The sequence below is a fragment of the Protopterus annectens genome, chromosome 1.part1, assembly GCF_019279795.1.
Source record: "Protopterus annectens isolate FY-2018-M chromosome 1.part1, PAN1.0, whole genome shotgun sequence".
NCBI classification, from domain to species: Eukaryota; Metazoa; Chordata; order Ceratodontiformes; family Protopteridae; genus Protopterus; species Protopterus annectens.
Genome location: NC_056726.1, coordinates 1,276,248,161 through 1,276,272,209, shown reverse-complemented (window position 1 = coordinate 1,276,272,209; position 24,049 = coordinate 1,276,248,161). Strand labels below are relative to the sequence as shown.

Sequence of the window (24,049 nt, the reverse complement as noted above, 5' to 3'; positions counted from 1 at the left end):
CTAGAAGTTATGCAGATGTATGCAAACTGAATTCCAAACCATTGAATGATAATGAAGCTCAATAATTCTGTATGGTGCAAATGCTATCTAAAACCACACATATGTGAAGTCACTATAAGGTATAGCCAGCTTACAGCTAGCACCAAAGGTAAGCTGTCACCTGATAGCATTGCTATGGGGAAATACACTTATTTTACTACATATCTATGTTATAATTAATGTTTATAATTCAAACATGCCTACAATATAAACTAGCTGTGACGTAATGTGCATTTGTAGGACTGAACAATATGCATGCAGATGGTTATATGGCTAAAAGCAAACAGATCCTGTGAAAAGTGAATGAAAATGGCATAAAGTTATATCAGTAGTAAATTCTGGTACACCTTGACTGTGTCTGGTATGCTAATGGAGAAAGGAGAATTTCGAGGGTTTCTGTAAGTTGTATGTTAATAATTTACAATACTGTTCTATGCTTACTAATGCATGTACTGTAGATACAGCTGGAAAGAAAATATATCTGTAGTTCATTGTGATTAGCCTGTGCTGTCTATATTATGCTTATGCAGAATGATGACTTTCAAAGGTTTTTGTAAGCTATATCTTTACCATATAATGGCATCATGTACAGTCCCAGGGTGTGTCACCAATAGCTTTGCTATGATGCCATCTGTTGTGCACACCACCTGGCAATAAAGCAATGGCCACCCTCTTCCATTTATGTAAACTTTTGCTTCAGGTACTACAGGGGTTTTAATAGGAATGTGGGTGAAGTCTATAACACCAAGTACAAGGGGAAGTTGGCAATAGTGTAGAAATGGTGCATGACATTCCTGTGTTCTAAGACTGTAGCTAGAAAATGAATGAAGTCATCCAGTCATCCACATTGTTGCACATTGCTGCCAGGAATTAGGAGATGATGTGACTGGCAACTGTCTGTGATACTCCAACTGAATTTCTCATATACAGTTGAAATGCCCCTGAGGCCAGTATACACAGGCTCAGGCATACTTTTCTTAGCTTTTTTTTTTTTTTACTGTTTTGACAGGCATGGGGTTACCTTGCAAGATATGTGGATACATGTAGAACATGCATGTTACACACAGCTGTACCTGCTCTCTGTCTAACCGGTACCCCTAGATTATTTCTTGAATAGAGAGCTGACTTAGATATATCCTGGACTGATGTCTAGCTGTCTGCCATCTAGGATGCATTGCCATATCTTCCTCTATGGCTATCAGTGCCTCATCCTGCTGTAACGCATTTCATACTGGTGGCATTTTTTTTTTTGTTAATGGTGCAGATTCAGCAAAATTCTGTAACAAAGAACTTTCTCTCATGTTAATAGATGTAGCTTCCATGGAATGCATTCATAAAGTTGTTGGCAAAGCACTTTGTCGCATTTATGTTATGTTGGGCAAGCTTGCTGTGTTTTGGAATTGGGTAGGTGTGCACAGATTCTGTAATTATCCTATGTATAATAGATAATTCCTAAGGCTTGCTTTAGAGTACTTTATAGAATTGTTTCCGCAGGTCATGCGCTGAAGTCTTTCATCAGCATGCTGGGCTGTCTGCAACTTTCTTTTGGAATCTGACCCTTTGTAAATCTACCATAGAAATGTAACCCAATTAATTTTCTTTAATTTCTTATATAATGGGAAAATGAAATTAAAATAGTTCTATATCTTTTACATTTCTTACAGAATTGTTCATAATTTGCTTTCTCTTCTCCTATCTCTCAAAACAACAGTCATTGTAACCCATAGAGCTAAATATAGACCCAATTACAAACACTGAATTGAAATGCTTTACAGAATGAGTGATGATATAATAACAGATGCAATGTATGCTTTGATGCAAATTTAGTGTTTTTTCCTGTTAATTAGTAAGACTTTATTAAAACCTTAAATCAGTGTAATACAGTCTTTAAAAACACAATATAAATTACTGTCATTCATTTAACCAAATGTAAAGCTTGTAGAAAATGAAAGCTTAATACAAATCATGCAAAATAAAATTACTGCCATTTAATCCAATTCATCATCATTCATTGACGCAAATCTAACAAGCTTTTAGGTTTAAATAATGCTTTAAGTATAACTAGTGTGCTAAAACTAAGAGCTGTGAAATTATAAGTAATGAATTTAAATTATATTTATCTTTATTGATGATGAATGGTATTAAATGACAGCAATTTTATTTTGCAGAGTTTTTATTAATATTTTGCTTTTATTAATTTTATGTTTGGTAACTGAATGATATCAATATCACATGCTTTGTAAAGATACTTAAGGGATTTCATTACATTGATTTTAGTTTCTGATAAAGTCTTACTAATTAAGAGACGAAAGTGCTTAACCTTAATTTCAAAGCCTGCATTGTGTGTGTTATTATATTATCACTTGTTCTGCATAAATTTCAGTTTAGCATTTTTGTATTAATATGTCCTATCTCTCTACATTTCCTCTGCATTTTCTATTTTTCAGTGTTTGATTTAGATGTGTACTAGAGTCACAGAAGAAGCATGATTTGAGCTGATTTTTATAGAAGCTGTATTTACTACATCTGGTATGTGTACAGTTTTTCCTACTGTAACTTTTAAGTGCTACCCAAATTTCCCAAGCCCCATTCCAAACAATACTTTCATCATACATTTTCTTAATTTCAAATACAATTTGGCAATAGCTAAGGAAAACATTTTTGCAATTTCATTATCCATATCAGCAATACAGAATTGTACAACCAGCATTCTTTTAACTTCGATGCTCATTGCCTGGAAGTTATAATTTGTCCATGGGAAACACAGCTGTTTTAAAAGGGTCCCTATTAAATAAACAAACGTTTCAAAGTTCGAATGTCATATGGTCGACACCATATCATCAAACTTTGAAAACTTCAAAGGCAAAAAGCAACGGCTCTGTACAGTGCAGAATGGGAAAATTTCCCTTTTCTGCACTGAAGTGCGGTCTCGGAGTTGGTATATTTTAGTAGGTGGGGTTGGGGGTGCAGCCCCTCACATGGGGGGTGCAGGGGGGCTTGCCCCCTGCTTGGAGCATTAAGGTAATTTTTTTCTTTTTTTTTAATTTTTTATTATATGTTTCAATCTTCGGTCATATGTTGTCGAACATATGAGGTTCGAAGTTTTGAAACTTTGAATATATAATATAGACCCTTTTAAAACACATAATGGCAGAAAACAAGCTGCTGCTGAACTATTTTCAAAATTCCTAATATAGAAGCTAGACCTTTCAATATGTATAAACACTTTAACATCCATTGCACAAATATCAAGCGGTATAATATTTTCCCACATTTCATATCCGTCTATAGAAGATTCTTCTGACCTAGAAGAAATTCTTACAATAAGGCAAAGTGAAATGTCTTTGAAACGGTCTTATCATTTAAACTACTTTTAACACAAAGGCCTAAGAACTTATAGCTGCCTTTTCTGCTGCTTGTAGCAAACAATCTGTGTTTCTTTCCCCTGGCCAGCAAACAGTTCATTTGTGTGTAACATTATTGTTATGCACTGATAGTCTTCTTCTTCTTCTTCTTCTTCTTCTTCTTCTTCTTCTTTCAGCTGCTCCCATTAGGGGTCGCCACAGCGGATCAACTGTTTCCATTTCTTCCTGTCCTCTGCATCTTGTTCTGTCACACCAACCACCTGCATGTTCTCTCTCACCACATCCATAAACCTTATTTTAGGCCTTCTTCTTTTCTTGTTACCTGGCAGCTTCATCCTTAGCATCCTTTTCCCAATATACTCTGCATCCCTCCACAGCACATGTCCAAACCAACGTAATCTTGCCTCTCTGGCTTTGTCTCCAAACCTTCCAACCTGGGCTGACCCTCTAATATTCTTATTCCTAATCCTGTCCATCCTCGTCACACCCAGTGCAAATCTTAACATCTTCAACTCTGCCACGTCAAGCTCTGACTCCTGCCTTTTTGTCATTGCCACTGTCTCCAACCCATATAACATAGCTGGTCTCACTACCCTCTTGTAGACCTTCCCTTTCACTCTTACTGGTACTTGTCTGTCACAAATCACTCCTGACACTCTTCTCCACCCACTCCATCCTGCCTGTACTCTCTTCTTCACCTCTATTCCACACTCACCATTACTCTGAACTGTTGATCCCAAGTATTTAAACTCATCCACCTTCTCCAACTGTACTCCCTGCATCCTCACCATTCTTCTATCCTCCCTCTCATTCACACACATATATTCTGTCTTAGTCCTGCTGACCATCATTCCTCTCCTCTCTAGAGCATATCTCCACCTCTCCAGGGTGTCCTCAAACTACTCCCTACTCTCACTACAGATCACAATGTCATCTGCAAACATCATTGTCCACAGGGTCTCCTGTCTGATCTTGTCTGTCAACTTGTCCATCACCATTGCAAATAAGAAAGGGCTCAGAGCTGATCCTTGATGTAATCCCACCTCCACCTTAAACGCATCCGTCACTCCCACTGCAGACCTCACCACTGTCAAACTACCCTTGTACATATCCTGTACCACTCTTACATACTTCTCTGACACTCCTGACTTCCTCATACAATACCACAACTCTTCTCTAGGCACCCTGTCATATGCTTTCTCTAAGTCCACAAAGATGCAATGCAACTCCTTCTGACCTTCTCTGTACTTCTCTAGCAACACTCTCAGAGCAAACATCGCATCTGTAGTGCTCTTTCCTGGCATGAAACCATACTGCTAATCACTAATCATCCCCTCCCTTCTAACCTTGCTTCCACCACTCTTTCCCTTGTTATGCACTGATAGTATTTCAGTTTAATTTCTCCACATCTTTTGGGTTTCTATACCATGGCTGGAAAGGACCCCATTTCTAAGTGAAAGTATGATTAAAGTACATGACATTAGTATTGTTTCAAGCTTTGATGTTAGCCAAAAATGCTCTTCAAAGCACCCAAAATGTGCTCAAAACTGACTCCTGCAATTCTTACAGATTTACATATATTAGTAGCATATCTAAATATGACCATAAATTGTTTTTATTGAGACCCATTGCTTCTACTACTATTGGAACTACCTGGGTATCCTTCTTCCACATTGTCCTCATTTCTGCCTGCAAATATTGGTATTTTACGACTTTGTGTCTCTGCGTACATACGACACTGTAATAACTGAGTGTAGTAATTTCAATAATCAATGCTAATTTTGCTCTCTTTTCATTCATTCACATCTGCTTTTCTCCTATCTATTTTTTGAGCTGTTTTGTATGGGAGATTACAAGTGATATAAACTACATCATTCTCTATAATGCTTTGTGTTTCTTCTTTCCAGTGCTTGTCAGCTACTTCAGTAATGTAATGTTTGCATAATAACCAGTGCAACAGTCTTGCCACACTATTATGCCTTTCACTACACAGGCCCTCTGCCATTAGTCTATCATACCTAGCAACAAGATGTGCAACTGTTTCCAATTCTGTTTTACAAAATCTGCACTTGTCTGTTTCTCCCCCATTTAATGGATTTTGGAAACTAGCACGTACAAGTCCACTAGCCTGAGCCATCAATATTAACCTTCATCTTTTGGTTTAAATTCACCTCTCTTTAACCATTCCTGCATCAGATCCTGATTAATATGAGGTTGTTCCAGAAGTTTTCTGTACATGCAGTTATATTTATGCATTTCACATTTCTTGCCTTCTCATCTGCTCATTCACCTTGTATTCTTTTTCTTGTCTTTTTGGCACATTCAGTTGCTGCCGGAGTTTTGTCTACTTCTAGTTTGATTTCCATTCCTGCTTGGCACCTATACTCTTCTGCTAAAGCAGGGAAGTCATCTTAGACTTGTTCTTCTCATATTTTAAAACTTTCACTTATGTTTGGATCTTTTGAGGTCAGATATTTCACTATGTTTGGATCTTGTGAGTTCAGCAGATATGTACACAGTCCTATGATTGCAGATCTATACATGTAATTAATTTTGAGAAGGCCCATACCTTCCTCAGAACAAGGAATATATAACCTTGGCATACAATGATTTATTTATTTATTTATTTCACACTTGTTAATCGTAGTCCAACTTAGTTTGAAAACAAACCCATTTTCAGAGGAGACCCGTGGGGAAAAGCCCCAGCAAACATAAGTAAAGATAAAGTGACAATATACAAATATTAAATAACAATCACATTACAAAATAATTGTAAAAAGTAAAGGTTATTAGCTATTTGCATTGCACTGATAGTAAGCAACCTATTTTCAGTGCAGACCCAAGGGGAAAGAGCCCCAGCAAACAAAAGCAAAGGTAAATATACAGCACAAAAACTATTAAAAACAACAAATCAAATACGAAATTAATTATAAAGGAAAAAAGAAAATTAAAAAATTATGAACTTTGAGTTGCACTGATAGGAGTGCTCAAAATGTACTATCTATGAGAGTAAAAACAAAAAGATAATCGTTGTTCAAAAGAAGGACAATGTATAGACATTGATAGGAAGTGGGGGTTAGATAAATAGTGTGGAGAATGGGAGGGGGGATAGAAAGGAGTGGGCTATAGTAGCAGAGCTGAGGGTTTAGGAGGTTAGTTTAAGCAGAAGTTACTAACAGAGAATGAAATTAGGAGATGCAACAGGTTATACAGTAGGTCAGAGTAAGACTATGTGTGGTCAAGGCAACGGCATAATTTCAAGTTTGGTAGGTGGGATTTAAGCTCCTTTTTAAAACAGGGAAATGAAAAGTTGGATCTAATATGGAGAGGGAGTCTATACCAATTTAGTGAGACAGAGTATTTGTAAAGTAGTTTGGCAATATTCCTTTTGGGTTTATAAACTAAGAGAAGATGCTGATCAGCACTCTGGAGAGGCCGGAGGGGGGGGGGGGTAGAGAGTAACATGGGAGGCAAGAGCAGGGCAGGCAGATGGGTTGCTGAGTATGGAAAAGGTAGTATGGAGTTGCGATTGTAGGAGAAGGTGAGGAAATTCCAGCCACTGAAGTTTGTTTAGTGAGAGGCAGTGATGTGAAGAGAGTGGTTGGTTTAGAATAAATCTGGCAATTCTGTTGTATGTTTGTTCCAGTTTCTGTACTGAGGTAGTTTGGATATTGGTAAGGATGGGGGAAGCATGTAGAAGACTAGGTAAGAAAAATGCCTTTGCAAGAGTGCATTTAGTGGCAATAGTGAGGAATTTTTTGTTCCTATAAAATAGTCCAAGTTTTTGGTATTTTTTTTTTGATGGCCTGTTGTATGTGCAAGTCAAAGTTTAGTCAGTCATCAGTTATTACTCCAAGGAGTTTGGTGTGTGAGGCAGGAGAGATAGTGGTGCCATCTTGGGAGGAAAGAGAAAAATTGGATTTAAGGTGAGATAGTGTCTGAGGTAGGAAGAGAAGGAGATGAGTTTTCTTAGGGTTAAGGATTGGTTGATTGATTCTGAGCCATTTTTCAACAGAGATAAAAGAATTCTGTGTTAGGATGTGTAGTTCAGAGATAGTACTGGAGATAGAAAAGAGAGTAGAGTTGTCTGCATATTGTATTGCAGATGAAACTGCAGAATAAATGTAGGTTGTAGGTAAAAATGGTGAAAAGGAGCAGTCCAAGTATAGAGCCTTGGGGTACTCCTGTTTGAACAGCAAGGAAGGGTGAGAATGCCTGCTGCCATCTAACTGCTTATTTTCTGCCAATAAGGTAGGATTGGAACCAGCCAAAAGTAGAAGGAGAGAGGGTTAGGTCTGAGAGTTTAAGAAAGATGGGATGAGACACAATGTGGAAGGCTTTAGAGAGATCAAGGAATAGACAGGAGACGAGGAGATTGTTGTCCCTAGCTTCTGCAACCTTTTGAGGAAAGGATAGTAAGGCAGTCGAGGTACTGTGTTTAGGGTGAAAACCATGTTGCGAGGGGATGAGGAGATTTTCATGAAAGAGATAGGACAGTAGTTGAGTATGTATACATTTTTCAAGGATCTTTGAGAGCGGTGAGAAAATGGCGATGGCAAAGTTCTTTAATGCTGGTAGGAAGTCTAGTATTTTAGATAAGAGAGGTGAAATTCTGTAGTTACATTTAGCAATTTAATTATATAATAGGTGGTTCTTTATTTATTAATTAATTACTGTTTCAATATATAAAGGGATTGTGGTGAATGGCATGTATGCAGTTGATGAAGTCTGAAACTAAACAAATACGCAGTGTACTGTTCAGCGTTCGTGCTGTGCTTTTTATGGTGTTTTTCTTCTGTTTGCCATTTTTTATTAAATATCTACTTTTAAGGATTGTTGGTTGTCTTTCCAAGTGCCCTACTTAACAACAAATGATCCTTTGTTCCATATGATTTTCTTTTAATACCATTTTGTTCTATTGTCATGATTGGATTTTCTTCTAAATAACTGTAAACTCTATTGGCATGAATTCCTGTATATAGTTTACACGTTGTTGGAAGAAAGGTTATTGGTCTATACTTTTTAGGATAGTTTGCAGGTTCACTCTTAAGAAGGAACATCATTTTTCCTTTACTTAACCAGATTGGTGTCTGTTTGGGATGCTATATAAATAGTTCTTGCTTGGGTTAAATCTTTGTGTGAAGATGTTAATACTTTTTGCCAGAAATTAGGTACTGCATTTGGGCCTGCGGTTTTCCATTTAGGGGCTTTTCTTAATTGTGTTTCATTTGCTCTGGCTGTTACTTCATCCCATTTCATATCCTGTACATTTAAACTTCTTATTCCTTCTTTTACTTCTTCTATCTATTCAGCATGTTTGTTATGTTCCACAGGATCTTCATACATATTTCTCCAAAATGTGTCTATTTCTTCTGTTTTTGGTGGTGTTTCTATTCCTTTTGCTTTGTTTCCCAATTCAATATAAAACTTTTTTGGTCATCAATGAATTGTTTATTTTGTACTTTTCATTTATATTTATCTGCATGTCTTCCAAGTTTTTAAGCCGTTGCTGATATCTTTAGTTTTATTATTTGCAATAGTGTACAATAGATCCTGGTCTGTATTAATACTGAATGTTGCTTTTATCACATCTATCTTTCTAAGTATTTCTGCTGATCTGTTCCCTCTTCTGTACTCTGCTAACAGTGTCCGTTCTTCTCTTAATTGCTTAATAGTATTCTCTATTCGATACTTCCATGATTGTATTTGATTTCTTCCTTGATTGTCCTGTGTTTTTGTAGTAAGACTTTTATCTGTTATTAATTTGGTTGCACAATAGTATATCCTATTTAATTCTGTTATGTCATGTTAATTTCTGTTAATAGTCTTGATTACTGTGTTCATTTGCTTTATCAGACTTCTAACATTTCAGTCTTTTTGACTTTCTGTAATCTATTTCTTTCATTGATCTTAATATGTCTATCCACCTCTATTAAATCAAGCAGCTCTTCCGTTAGATCATGTTCTTCTACCTAGAAGGCACATTATTTGTTCTCAGTTTCCTTTGGGCATTGTAGAGAAAGTTCCAGAACATCTTCTTGTCATATGGGTTCATAGGATCATAGGTGTGTACTAGGCGAATGGCCCTGGAGCCTTTACAAGCTAGCTCATAGAAGTGCCCTGGCATCGTGCCACCCGATGTTAGTTCCCAGTGCATCAATCAAGTAGAGCCACCGAGTGATCCCCAGGGTGAACTTTCTATGTCCCATCCACTCATGAAGATTTCTCTTGCAGATGGCCAGTGAGGTGCTCTTCTTGACATGTATGGGAAGTCTATTCCAGAGCATGGGCAGCATCTGGGTTATGAACCTGTCCTTCCAGCATGCTCTGTTGATTGTGGTAATGAGGCTGAGCTCTCCGGAGCATGTGGTGTGGAGGGATTGGGATTTCCTTAGATGTAGCATTAACAGAGCTGGGTCAGACATGGCTTTGTAAGTCAAGTAGAGATCGCCTCTTAGTAGATGATATGAGACACAGAATAGCTGCAGTTTTTTTAGTCTGTCCATGTATGACATGTGTTTAAGGCCTAGGATCCTCTTCATGAGGTACTTTTGTGGCCTTTCCAGCTGTTGCTTGGGTCTAGTGAGGTACATGCTAAATGGAGCATTATACTCAATGACTGGACTAATGAGGGAAGAGTCGAGAGAGATGATGACCTCTTTCTTTCTGGATGCAAAACCCTTGGTAATGAGATGTGCCACATAGAAGGACTTTCTGTCCACAGTTGCAACGTGGTGGTTTCATAGTTTCATAGTTTAGTACTAGGCTATCTGCCCTGGGGCATTTATAAGCCTAGCTATAGTGATGTAGCTTTCGCCACCCCATGTAATGGTACAAAAGTGTACAGAATAGATTTAGAATACTGTGCCTCTGTCTAGTAGTGACACAGTAAAGACCCCCTTACATAATAGAATTAGGTTACTGTGCCTCTGTCTAGTAGTGACACAGAGATGACCCCCGGGGTAAACCTATGATCTCCCATCCACTCGTCAAGATTTCTCTTGAAGAGAGTCAGTGAGGGGCTCTGCCTAACATGAACTGGGATTCTGTTCCAGAGTATGGGAAGCCTTTGAGTTATGAATCTGTCCCTCCAGCATGTCCTATTCATATTTTTGCTGAGGTTTAAATCTTTAGCTCTTGTGGTTCTGATGGATTTGGATTTTTTGAGGTGGAGCATGTCCATCAATTCCTGATTGGACATGGCCTTGTACGTCAGGCACAGATCACCTCTGAGTAGGCGGTATGCTACTGAATAGAGCTGGAGTTTCTTTAGTCTGGCAGCATATGACATATGTTGGAGACCCTTGATCCTCTTGGTGAGGTACTTTTGGGGTCTCTCCAGCTGTTGCAAGTGCCAGGTGAGGTACATACCAAATGGGGCATTGTACTCAATCATGGGCCTGATAAGGGAGGAGTATAGGGGTACAATGACCTCCTTTGATCTGGATGTGAATCCCTTCATGATAAGGTGGGCAAGGTAGAAAGTCTTTCTAACCACTTTGGCAACGTGGGTGTCAAATGAGAGGTCACTATCAACTTGGGTCCCCAGGTCTCTGATTATTTTTTCTGTGCTCAGTGGGTTACTGTCTATGTGATAATTTGTGGGTACTTTGTTTTTCCCAAAGGGGATGATAATACATTTTTTGGCATTTAGTTTAAGGCCATGACTCCAGCACCAGTTGTCCGTTTCAGTGAGGCCTTTCTGGAGGATGCATGTGTCAACTGGTGTATCGACTATGGCACCTAGTTTGCAGTCATCTGCGAACTTTGTCAGCCACAACCCTTCCATGTTTGCTTTCACATCTGAGAAATAAATGCCGAACAAGAGGGGTCCCAGGACAGAGCCCTGTGGGACACCACTTGTGACTGGTTTTGAGTATGACATGGCTCCAGCGATTTTGACTTTATGGGTTCTATCCTTTAGCCAGTTTGCAACCCATCTTGTGACATATGGATTTACATTTAAGCTGTTGAGCTTGTCTATGATGCCTGAGTGGGGTATTGTGTCGAAAGCTTTAGCCAAGTCCAGGTAGGCTGTATGGACTGCTTTACCCTCGTCAATGGCTCTAGTGACTATTTCAAAAAAGTCAACCAGGTTCAAAAGGCAGGATCTGCCCTTTAGAAAGCCGAACTGGGTGGGATCAAGTGTCTGTAGGTCCCCAATGTCTCTGTTTATGAGTTCCATAATGATTCTTTCCATAGCTTTGTAGACCAGGCTGGTTAAGCTTATGGGGCTGTAGTTACCAGGGTCTGTAGAGGTGCCTCCTTTGTGGAGTGGGACCACTGTTGCTGTACGCCAGTGTTCAGGTACATATCCTGTTGTAAGGCTAAGGTTAAATAGCATTTTTATGTGTGGGTTTAGCTCCTCTTGGAGTTCACGTAGCACGCAACCCGGGATACCGTCAGGTCCCATTGATGCTGTTTTTAGCTTTGCTGAGGGCGGTTCTCACCTGGACATCTGAGATGACAGGGAGGTTACATTCAGCTGGGATAAGTATTTCTTCTTTTGGGGGTGAGGGAGGGGAGAAATTTGCACTGAACCTGTCTGCCAGAATGTTGGCAATATCTGTGGGTTCAGTGTATTTTTTGTCATTGTGAACTAACTCTGAGCATATCTGAGGGTTTCCGCCCAGGTTTCTAACATAGCAGAAGAAGGCCTTGTGGTTATCTTTAGTGTCCATAGCGATCTTTCTCTCAATGTTGGCCTTGGATGTTTTTATGAGAGAATGTAGCTTTCTACTAGTGCTGATCAGAGATGCCTTATCTTTATGGGATTTTGCTATGTCGTGCAGTAGCTTCCTTCTTTTGTTATACAATTTGTTTATGGCTGGGGTCCACCAGACAGGACGCCTGCCCTTGGTGGAGAGGGTCTTGGTTTTATTTGGGATTGCATGATCCATGCATTCTTGGAGATGTCCGTAGAAAGCATTTGTGAAGGATTCAGCATTGTGGGATGTGGTTTCCACTGGCCCAGTGGGCTTAAAGGATACCATTTCAGTCTTAAGAAGTGTAAAGTCGGCTTTTGAGAAGTTTTTTACTGTAGTCTTTTGTGTTGGGGGTGGAGGTGGGATATGTATATCCAGGGTGATTAGTTTGTGGTCAGATCTCACTAGTGAGGGGTATACTTCCTGTGTGGAGCACTTTGTCTCCATGTTTGTGATGATCAGGTCTAGTATATTATCTCCCCTTGTGGGAGAGGTGACTAGCTGTTCCATTGCATTTGAATTTATGAATTCCAGGAACTTTTGGGCTAGGGTGTTAGGGCTAGAATAATGCACCCAGTCTATATTAGGGTAGTTGAAGTCTCCCAATATGATGGTGTTTGGTGAGACATTCATATCGTCCAATGTCTTCAGGAAGGCTGAATGGGGTTCCTGAGATTGGGAGTGTGGTCTGTAACATGCTACTAGTTGTATAGCAGTTTTGCCTACGGTTAGTTGCACCTGGATGCTCTCTGATGCTTCATGTGTTGCCACTAACCTGGAGGTGTGGGTGTCCTTGATAAATATGGACACTCCCCCTCCCTTTTTGGTTTGGCCCGAGTTTTGGAGCCGAAAAGCATGATACGAGGTATAGCCTGGTAGCGCTGGGGTGCTCTCAGGAGCCTTGAACCAGGTTTCAGTTACTGCACAGACATTGATGTTCTCCATACTGAGGAGTGCTTCGAGAGCCTGCATCTTGATATTTAGACTTCTGACGTTGAGCAGCATTACCCTTAATTTTTTTCCATTTTTGTTTTCTAAGGAGGTGGGTTTGTCTTTTGAGCCTTGCCTAAAAAAGGCACTATGGGGGTGGCAAGAGCTTTAGCCAATATCCGGAAGCCCAGTGGTGACAGATGCAAGCCGTCCCTTGCAAAGCAGCGTGGCTTGTCCAGCATGTCATCCCAAGCAGACAGACATTGGATCCCCCTAGAATGACACCAGTAATTGAGCCAATTATTAAAGCTGATCATCTTGTCTTTGTATTGTGGCATCATTCTTGGTGAGGGCAAGATGCTGCTCAGGGTCAGAGTCATACCAGCCTGGGCTACATAATCAAAGAGCTAGGTGGTTGCAAATTGGCTCACAGATAGAACCCAGGAGAGGTTGCTGTCAAACTGTGTCCCCAGATCTCGTATAACACCTTCAGTGTTCAGTGGGGTCCCATCAATGTAGTAATTAGTGGAAACTGAGTTTTTCCCAAAAGGGATGACGAAGCATTCTTTGGCATTAAGCTTAAGGCCATGGTTTTGACACCAGTCACTGGTCTCAGTTTGGCCTTTCTGTAGGATGTCTACATCACTTGGGGAGTTAATAATGGTTCCCAGCTTGCAGTCGTCTGTGAACTTGGTCAGCCAGAGTCCCTCCATGTTGGCCTGGACTTCTGAGAAGTAGATGTCAAACAGGATAGGACCCAGGACCGATCCCTGTGGGACTCCACTCATGACTGGTCGGCAGTCTGACTTGCAGTCCACTACTTTCACACTGTGGGTTCTATCTGTGAGCCAATTTGCAACCACCTAGTGATATATGGGATGATGCCTAGTTTGGTGAGTTTATCAATAATTCCTGAGTGGGGAATGGTACCAAAGGCCTTGGCCAGATCGAGGTAGGCTGTATGAACTACCTTGCTCTCATCCACAGCTCTGGTGACTGACTCATAGAAGTCAACCAGGTTAAGCAGGCATGACCTACCTTTCACAAAACCAAATTGCGTGGGATCTAGAGGTTGGAGATTCCATATATCTTTGTTAATTAGGTTCATGATGATGTGCTCCATAGCCTTACATATCAGACTCATCAGGCTAATGGGGTGATAATTCCCAGGGTCTGTAGTTGCTCTACCTTTACGGAGAGAGATGACTGTAGCAGTGCGCCATTCGGTAGGGACAAAGCCTGAGGTGAGGCTGTGACTGAACAGGGCACACAGATGTGGTGTCAGTTCACTTTGTAGTTCATGTAGAACACATCCAGGGATACTGTCAGGTCCCATGGAAGCTGTACTCTAGGCCTTGGACAATGCAGCTTTAACCTGGGCTGTAGTAATGCTGGTTGCCTGGCATTCCTCCGGTATTGTGATTGATCCTTTAGGGGGTGAGAGAGGGGTAAAGTTGGCATTGAATCTGTAGGTCAGTAAGTTGGCAATATCTGTTGTCTCAGTATAGAAGGTACCATTGTGCAGTAACCCAGAGCAAACCTGGGTATTGCAGTGGAGATTTTTGATATAACTATAGAAGACTTTGTGGTTGTTTTTAGCATCTGCCGCAATTCTGCCTTCATAACTGGCTTTAGAGGTTTTGATGAGGGATCTCATCTTTTTGTTGAGGTTAATAAGGGAGTTTTTCCAGTCTTGGGACTTTACCTTTTTCTGCAACAGTTTTTTCCTTCTGTTGTAGAGTTTATTAATGGCTGGGGACCTCCAGATTTGTTTCCTTTTTTTGGAAGAGAGAATCTTGGTTCTGTTGGGTATGGCTAGTTCCATGCATTTATGTACGTGTTCGTACAGTGCACTGGTGTAGGATTTGACAGTCATGCATCTATTTTCCATTGACATGGGTGCCATGAAGTTCGCCACCTCTGTTTTAGGAGTCCAAATTCAACTTTGGAGAAGTTTTTCATGGTGGTTACCTTTGCGAGGGAGGTGTGGATTTCCATGGTGATTTGTGGTCGGATCTAACCAGGGAGGAATTGACTATATATATATATATATCTATATATATATATATATATATATATATATATACTCCTCAGCTGCATCCTGCATCATATACTCCTCAGCTGCATCCTGCATCATCTGTTGCCCATTCCTACGGGAACTCACTGGCCTATCACTCCACAACATTGCCCGTATCAGAGTTGCCAGTTTCCTGCTCCATCCCTTGTTGTACAACTCTTAACTTTTTTACAGGTTTCCTGCTGAAGGATCCAAAGCATCATCATGTGGCAGGTAATCAAATACTTCCCGGTCTACCTGTTTCTCCATAATGCGGGGACTCATTATTCCATCATGTTGTGATGTTACCAGAGTTGGATTTTCAGCACTAAATCCTTCACTTCTCAGGTAATCCAAAAGTTTAGTTTCTATTTCTTTAACTTCTCCACTACTAATCATCTTTTCTACTTTCCTCCTTTGTTTACGAATTTTTTGTATTGTGAAATTTCCATATCCAGAGACCTCTGCCGGTATTTCTCTTCAAGTATCTTTTGTGCTGTTTTTTTTTTTGTATTGATTAGTTTTGCTTTTTCCTTTGCAAAAATATTACACTATATTAAATTTCTTTTTGTTTCCTATGTTCATGTTTGTTTTTTCTGTACCTTTCAAAAATCTCTAGGATTTGTATTGTGAAAGTTTCCATATCGGGGTGTCTTTGCCTTTATTTCTCTTCCAATATCTTTGGAGTTGCTTTTTTGTACTTATTACTTTGGCTTTCTTCTTTGCATAAATATTGCACCATGTCAGATCTGTCTTTCTTTTCCATGTCAGTGTTTTTATACCTTTCAAGAATCTTTAGGTTTTGTTCTTTATATTTTCATACTTCTTCAGTCCTTTTATTTTTCCAAACAGCCTAAAGTTTCTTGATCTATATAATGTTTTTCATGGATATAATGTATTAATGAACACAGATTTGCATTTGAAGCTTTTAACAGTTTTTCTTGTGCAAGTATTTTCCTTTACTCCAATTTTTATATTACTCTTTTTAATTATCTTCTACCTGGAAATTTTGAGTTTTTACATAGTAGTAACAACACATAATTTCTTTCTTATCCTCTGTAGTCCACTCTGTCATCTTTATGGCTCTTTTTGGCATATCACTTTTTCTGATTTTTTGTAGACTACTTCTTCCTTTTACAACAGGGGGCCATCCTCTCCCTGGGTGTGGCCTAACCTCATTGTAGGAACATTTTTTGTTTCTTGAGGATTCTGCACTGTCATTGTTTCCAGTCCGGCACCAGTGCACTGACAAGGACTAGGCAGTTTTTTATCCTGGGACTTATGCACCCAGCAGTTTTATTTTTTTAGCCTATTTCTGTCCATGATGTATATTTTATTGATTTTTATTTCACATTTGTTAACTAGGTTCATACAGCTGAGCACAAGTCCATTTTCAGTGGAGACCCAAGGAGAAACGCTCCAACATTAATATTAAACATCTTACACAGATTAGAGTAGCAATTAAATTACAGAGCATAATAAGCAAGACAAAAAAGAGTAGTAAGCATGATTATTGACATATACAGAGATAACATGTAAGAAGGATTATATATGATTTGACAAGGAAAAAGAAAGAAAGAAAATATAAATAGCAATGGGAAGTATGGTATTAGCAGCAGTCAGGAATTTTTGAGTTTAGGTAAATTAGGTAGAGTCAACTCACAAGTGAGGAGAGTGTGTTGAGCAGATGGAAAGAGGACTTTGAGGGGCTGATGAATGAAAATGAGAGGGAGAGAAGGTTGCATGATGTAGGGATAGTGAATCAGGAAGTGCAATGGATTAGCAAGGAGGAAGTAAGGACAGCTATGAAGAGGATGAAGAATGGAAAGGCTGTTGGTCCAGATGACATACCTGTGGAAGCATGGAGGTGTTTAGGTGAAATGGCAGTGGAGTTTTTAACCAGATTGTTTAATGAAACCTTAGAAAGTGAGAGGATGCCTAAGGAATGGAGAAAAAGTGTTAAAAGTGTTTGGTACAGATTTTTAAGAATAAGGGTGATATGCAGAGCTGTAGTAACTACAGAGGGATTAAATTGATCAGTCACAGCATGAAGTTATGGGAAAGAGTAGTGTAAGCTAGGTTAAGAAGGGAGGTGATGATTAGTGATCAGCAGTATGGTTTCATGCCAGGAAAGAGCACTACAGATGTGATGTTTGATCTGAGAATGTTGATGGAGAAGTACAGAGAAGGTTAGAAGGAGTTCCATTGTGTCTTTGTGGACTTAGAGAAAGCATATGATAGGGTGTCTAGAGAGGAGTTGTGGTATTGTATGAGGAAGTTGGGAGTGTCAGAGAAGTATGTAAGAGTGGTACGGGATATGTACGAGGGTAGTATGACAGCGATGAGGTATGCGGTGGGAGTGACTGAAGCGTTTAAGGTGGAGGTGGGATTACATCAAGGATCAGCTCTGAACCCTTTCTTATTTGCAATGGTGATGGACAGGTTGACAGATGAGATCAGACAGGAGTACCCTTGGACTATGATGTTTGCAGATGACATTGTGATCTGTAGTGAGAGTAGGGAACAGGTGGAGGAGACCCTGTAGAGATGAAGATATGCTCTAGAGAGAAGAGGAATTAAGGTCAGCAGGACTAAGACAGAACATATGTGTGTGAATGAGAGGGAGGATAGAGGAATGGTGAGGATGCGAGGAGTATTTATTTTATTTATTTTTATTTTATTTACATTTGTTGACCGAGAGTGTCCGACTGGATGTAGGTCCATTTTCAGCGGAGGCCTGGGGATAAAAGCTCAACAGTTAAAATAAACAGACAGTAGTTACACTGGATTACATAGCGATTAACAATTTAACATAGCAATTGCTTACAACATATTTAAAGATGAAGAACATAGTACATCAGTAGACAACTAGAATCTTTATCTGTGAAGTACATAACAGACATTAACAAATGTTACAATAAGAAGTTCCTGCTGTATAATAAGTACTAGGCTTATGAGCATCTCAGCTTGCTATAATCAAGGTAGTTAATGGAGTGGAAAGAAATGTAATGGTTGGATGGGGTGATATTAGAGTGGGAGTTGCAAGGGCATAGCAAGCATGTTTTTAGGTGCGCTTTTAGTAACGTTTTGAAATGGTTGCATGATGGTATGGAGGTAATTGTGGGTGGGAGGGAGTTCCATAATTTGGCTATGGTGCAAGAGAATAGTGCTTCACCAGCAGAGTTATTGGCTTTAGTGATCTGCAAGTGATTTTTGTTGCTGGATCTTAGTGGTCTGGTGGTGTGATAGGGTTGGAGTAGATTCTGGAGGCATGGGACATTTAGTGGATGGTTTACTAGTTTGTGGGCTAGTGAGAGTTGATACCATTGAAGGAGGTGAGGGAGTTCAAGCCAGTTCAGCAAGTGAGAGACAGTGGTGACTACGGTAGGATGCCCCTGTGGCGAATTTGGCGATTTTGTTGTAGCAGGTCTCTAGCTTGTTTAGATCGTATTGCCTTAGATTGGTATATATTGGAGAGGCTTAAAGTAGGGTGGAGATAAGGTGGGAATTTGCTATTGAAATCTTTGCTGCTTTGGTGAGAAGTTGCTTATTTCTGTATAACGCTCCTAGTTTTTTTGTGGACTTTTTTTATGGTCATGGATATGTGAATGTCAAATTTTAGTTTATTGTCTATTTCCACTCCTAGCAATTTGGTGTGTTCAGTTGGGTATATAGTGGTGCTGTCTTTTGCTGTGATATTAAAGTGAGAGTTGTTTTGAGTATGTTTGGTGGGTTGGAAGATGAGTAGTTTAGTTTTGTTAGAGTTGAGTATTAATTGGGCATCGGATAACCAAGTTTCAACACAGGAAAAGGCTTCCTGTGTGACTTTTGCAGTTTGGGTAGGGACTGGGCTGAGCAGATGATGGTTGAGTCATCTGCATATTGTATGAGTGTGTCATGCTTGGTGGCAGAGGCTACATTATTGGTGAAAACAGAGAAGAGTAGGGGTCCAAGGATGAATCCTTGGGGAACCCCTATGGAGACAGGTAGTTGGGGAGATATGTCAATCTGCCATACAATGGATTGTTGGCGGTCAGACAGGTAACTCTGAAACCAGTTGGTGACTGATTGAGAGAATGATAGGTTATTGAGGACAGAGATAAGTTGTTTGTGTGGTACCATGTCAAATGCTTTAGATAGGTCTAGGAAAGTAGCAGAGGAGAGATAGCCATTGTTTTTATGCTGAAGGATAGTGTTAGTAAAGGAGAGTAAGGCTTTGGTGGTGCTATGGTTTGGTCGGAAACCATGCTGAGTATTGGAAAGGAGGTTGTTAGTAAGGAGGTAGTCTAAGACCTGAGAGTATATGCATCTCTCTAGTATTTTGGAGAGTGGAGAGAGAATAGCTATGGGGTGGTAATTGGTTAGTTCTATGTGGAGGGGAATTATATGTGATACTTTCCACAGTGTGGGAATGTAACTTTCTGACAGAGATCGGTTAATCAAGATGGATACTGGGCAGGCCAGAGCATCAGCTGCAATTTGTAGGTATTCACTTAGGAGGTTGTCTGCTGCTAATTTGGTGGGCTTAAGTTTAGTTAAGAATTTTTTTATGTTGGAGGTAGGAAGGTTTGGAGACAAAGCCAGAGAGGCAAGGTTACATTGGTTTGAACATGTGCTGAGGAGGGATGCTGAGTATATTGGGAAAAAGATGCTAAGGATGAAGCTACCAGGTAACAGGAAAAGAGGAAGGCCTAAGATAAGGTTTATGGATCTGGTGAGAGAGGACATGCAGGTGGTTGGTGTGACAGAGCAAGATGCAGAGGACAGGAAGAAATGGAAACAGATGATCTGCTGTGGCGACCCCTTATGGGAACAGCCAAAAGAAGATGATGAAGATGATGATGAGGTAGAGTCAGTGAGTGGTTAGGTTGGATGCTGACTAGACATATATGCTATTTAAAATACAGTCTAAATATCACTGTTGTCTTGGCAAGATTTTGTAAAAAAATGGTCCACCTTGTGAAGGTACTCACCAAGACCTGAGGATGAATTCAGTTCCAGCAATACTACTTTTGTTTGCTTGCTGAGTTTATAATTTTTCCATTCGGACCCCTTATCATCTCTCCATTCAGACCCCTTATCATCTCTCCATTTAGAATCTGTTCTTGTTTAGCATGCTCTTTATTGCCTAAACTATCATTCTCCAATTCAGCCATCATTTGAATCCAAGATATAATTGCATTTCTTTCATTAGGTTCTTCTTCATAAATCACTTTTTCCAAGTCAGGTGACAATAATCCATCTCCATTCAAAATTTTAACAGAAAACAAATCTTTTTCTGTTGCATTTGCTACAACATTCTCCTCTCAATCTATCCTGCAACCATCCTACAGCTTGTCGCAGGAGGTACCACACACTCCAGAGACCTCAGCTTCATTACCACAATCAACAGAACATGCTGGAGGGACAGGTTCCTCGCCCAGAGACTGCCCATGCTCTGAAATGGGCTACCCATACATGTCAAGCATAGCACCTCACTGTCCCTCTTCAAGAGAAATCTTGTTGAGTGGATGGGTAATAGAAAGTTCACCCCAGTAATCACTATCTCTACTTGACAGAGGCACTAGGAACTAACATCGGGCAGCTCTATGGGCTAGGCTTGTAAAGGCTCCAGGGCCATTAGCTTAGTACACACCTATGAACTAAAAGAGTAGGCGGAAGTTCCCAAGTGCCCTGGCCAAATTTCCTCTAATAGAGTAAATAACACATCAGGTCCCCCTAGTGACAATAGCCCATACAACAAAGGATAGATAGCTAGACAAATTGATAGATAAATAAAAATAAAATAAATGTGACAATTTGAATGCAGTGCATACAAAGTTATTTTTCTGACAGAGCGTTCAGGCTGTAAGTTTCTCTAACTCAATCCTTCCCTGCATGTCATTACTCAAATGAGTATTTTACATAATGCAGTATACCTATATAAATATATAAATTTAAAAATATCTATAAAAGTACACACATATGTATGTGCACATATTCACAGATACGCACATGTATACCTATGTGTATGTGTGAATATGAATATATATTTTTGTATTTTGTGTGTGTCTGTGTGTGTACGTGCATATATACATATAAATAATATATATATATATATATATATATATATATATATATATATATATATATATATATACTATATGTGTACAGTATATAAATACATATAAAATGAGTGTGTGTGCATTTATGGACAGGTAAGATATTTCAGTAGAAAAACTGAAAAGGGAATCCTAGCTTGTATAGCAAAAATGTAGCATTTCATGCACAGTCTTAATAAGACTGAACAAAGGTAATGTTTTAATCACAACAATGTGTATTATTCAAAGTTATTTACCTAACAATTTAATCTGCAAATATTGAAAAACAGGAGTTATGCTGAATAATGTATATCCTATAGCTAAAATATGGAAAAAGTGAAAACAACCAGGCTTTCACTGTCATTCTGCTCTGAGTTTTTTCCTCTGACAATTCTTGTTTCTTCCCTCTAACCATGTTAATAACTCTCTGCTATACAGTGTGAGCAGCATTGAACCCTTTCTTGGGATTTACCTGGAAAAATCTATTTCAGGGTTAAATCATAGTCTTAGGTTTGTAATAATTAAATATAATATAGAAAAACAAATATGACATATCAGTAAATTAAAATATATAACACATCTTTCTATATCAATGAAAATGAATAAGGATAAGAAAACAAATCTTACTGCTCATTGTTCTCATTACATGAACATTGTTTTTCTTTTCTGGTTTCAGAGCTATTAAGGAAATCCTTCTTCGAAATGTACTATTCCTGAAGACAAGACAAGGGAACATTTGAGAATAAATTTGAACTCTTAGAAATGTCTCCTGAAGCAGGACTGAATTTGCATAGTTTAATTTCTAACGGGCATTAACATAGTCCAAAGATCCCCTTCTACTTAACAGATTTGGTAAAATAATTTTCTCGTTCTTTTCTGGATATATTTCTCATTTTCATTATTTTCCGTACTACCACTGATGGAAAACAGCGATTCATTCTTTGCAATCATTTTACACGTACTGCTATTGTGTATTGGCATGGTTATTGTGTTGATTCGTTATTTTGTAGAAAGAAAAGGAAAAAAATCAATTTATCATCAGATAGGTGACAAGATTGACTTCTCCTCTTCTGAACTACTGGAACACAAAAACTTTGCAGAAGTAATTGTGAAAAAATTATTAAAGAAGATGCAAGATCTGTCTGTTGCAGGAGACCCTCATATATCTAGTAATATTATTGGGATCGGTAGTGCTTTTGAAAATTTGAAGGTCAAACCCCAAATACAATTTGACTTTATTGTTCTAATTTCTCTCCCTTTTCAATATGTATCACAATGTATAATTGATGAAGATGATATACCGAATGCATATGGGAAGATTCTGGTCTCAAAAGACTGGTTTGTTAATTTGGTGATAACAGTATGGTATGGAAGGCAATGTGACTTTCTGGGCAAAATGTGTAACAGAAACTACCTTTCAGCTAAGGCTGTCCGTGAAAGGTTCCGTTCCTTAGCTGACATGGCAATGAACATACTTAATGAAGAAGAAGAATATATAAACCTTACGTTTTTACAGCAGGGGCCTACTCTGAAAATTGAGAGAAGAGGAGCACCAGAAATTTTAGTTGATTTGGTCCCTGCACTGAAAGATGATAGCATTTACCTTGTAGCAAATGTATATGGAGGAGAGTTTGAACTGGATCACTGTAAAGATGTTTTGTGGAGACTGTCTTTTTCCGTTCAAGAAAAAGCATTTTTGGAACAGAAGGATTTGATTTTACCTAAGAACGCTTGTCATAAAAGAGCCCTTCAGATCCTGAAGTATTTGAAACAAGAAGAGAGGAATTCAGAAACACCCCCACCATTATGGTGCAGAAGACTGAGCTCTTACCATTTAAAAACAGTTTGGCTCCATCAGTTGCATAAGACACGCACAGGTCAATGGGATGAGACTCTTCTGGAAGAAAGGGTCTTAGAGCTACTGGATCATTTGATTCATCATTTGGAATTACAAACTCTCCATCATTTCTTCTTGGGAAACACAAAACTGATTAAGCAGGCTGGTTCACTGTGTATACCTAAGCATTTTCTAAGGAAAGGTTTAAACTACAATTTATATGATGAAATTCATCACAAAACAATAGCCCAGTCTATATGTGAGCTCAAGGAATTGAAAAAGAATATAAATTTGCATATGACATATGTGCTTTCAAATCTCTCAGCAAGACATTAAACATATGCCAATGGCAGAAGTCATTGGGTCAAGAAGTAAATTAGTTGCAATACTTTTATTTTCATAATCATAAGTGGCCATGCAAAACATATGCAATATTAATAATGCTTTTTACTTAAGTGATACGTCTTGTTGCAGCAAGTGATTGAAACCTATAACTATCTTTAGGGCTGTCTACAAGCAGAGAAATGCCATCTTTTTTGCTAATAGCCTAGCATTTGCTTTAATACCACAATCATAATGAAAGTGGCTATTGAGATATACTGTTAAATAGATTCCATTTTATGAATAAATAAATTTTCTGTGCTCTTGAATACATATCAACAGCTTATCTACTCTCTCAAAAATTACTGTGAGAATCATTGAAAAGTAATAAATATAAACCTCCATTCTCTGTCCATAGTACCAGAACTGAAAAACAAACTCTAGCAAATCTGAATTAGTTAACCTGAAACACTCTTACAGTATCTTCAGGAACAAGTTCTCATTTTAAAATGTTCACTCACATCTAATGAGAAAATATCTAACTACAGAGAATGTAAAAGGCTAGAATGCAAAAATGCAAAGTTATTTAACCAGCAGAAAAACAGCAGTATGTCCCTGTGCAAAGTATTTGAACACTAATGTTTGTGCTTTCCAAAAATAAAAAAGGAATGAGAACATATCAAATGTACCACTCAGTATGAGCACATAACTGGAAG

At 38.9% G+C, this 24,049-nt stretch overlaps 1 protein-coding gene across 1 annotated transcript in view; it reads left to right on the top strand.

Moving 5' to 3' along the window:
• Positions 1–23,666, top strand: part of LOC122809943 (inositol 1,4,5-trisphosphate receptor-interacting protein-like) — a 194,911-nt gene extending 171,245 nt beyond the window's left edge. The window contains exon 2 of the mRNA XM_044081549.1: positions 21,852–23,666. Within this exon, the coding sequence (XP_043937484.1) occupies positions 22,095–23,348 (1,254 nt within the window). The 5' untranslated portion in view covers positions 21,852–22,094 and the 3' untranslated portion in view covers positions 23,349–23,666. The remainder of the gene's footprint in view (positions 1–21,851) is intronic.
• The last annotated feature ends 383 nt before the right edge of the window (positions 23,667–24,049 follow it).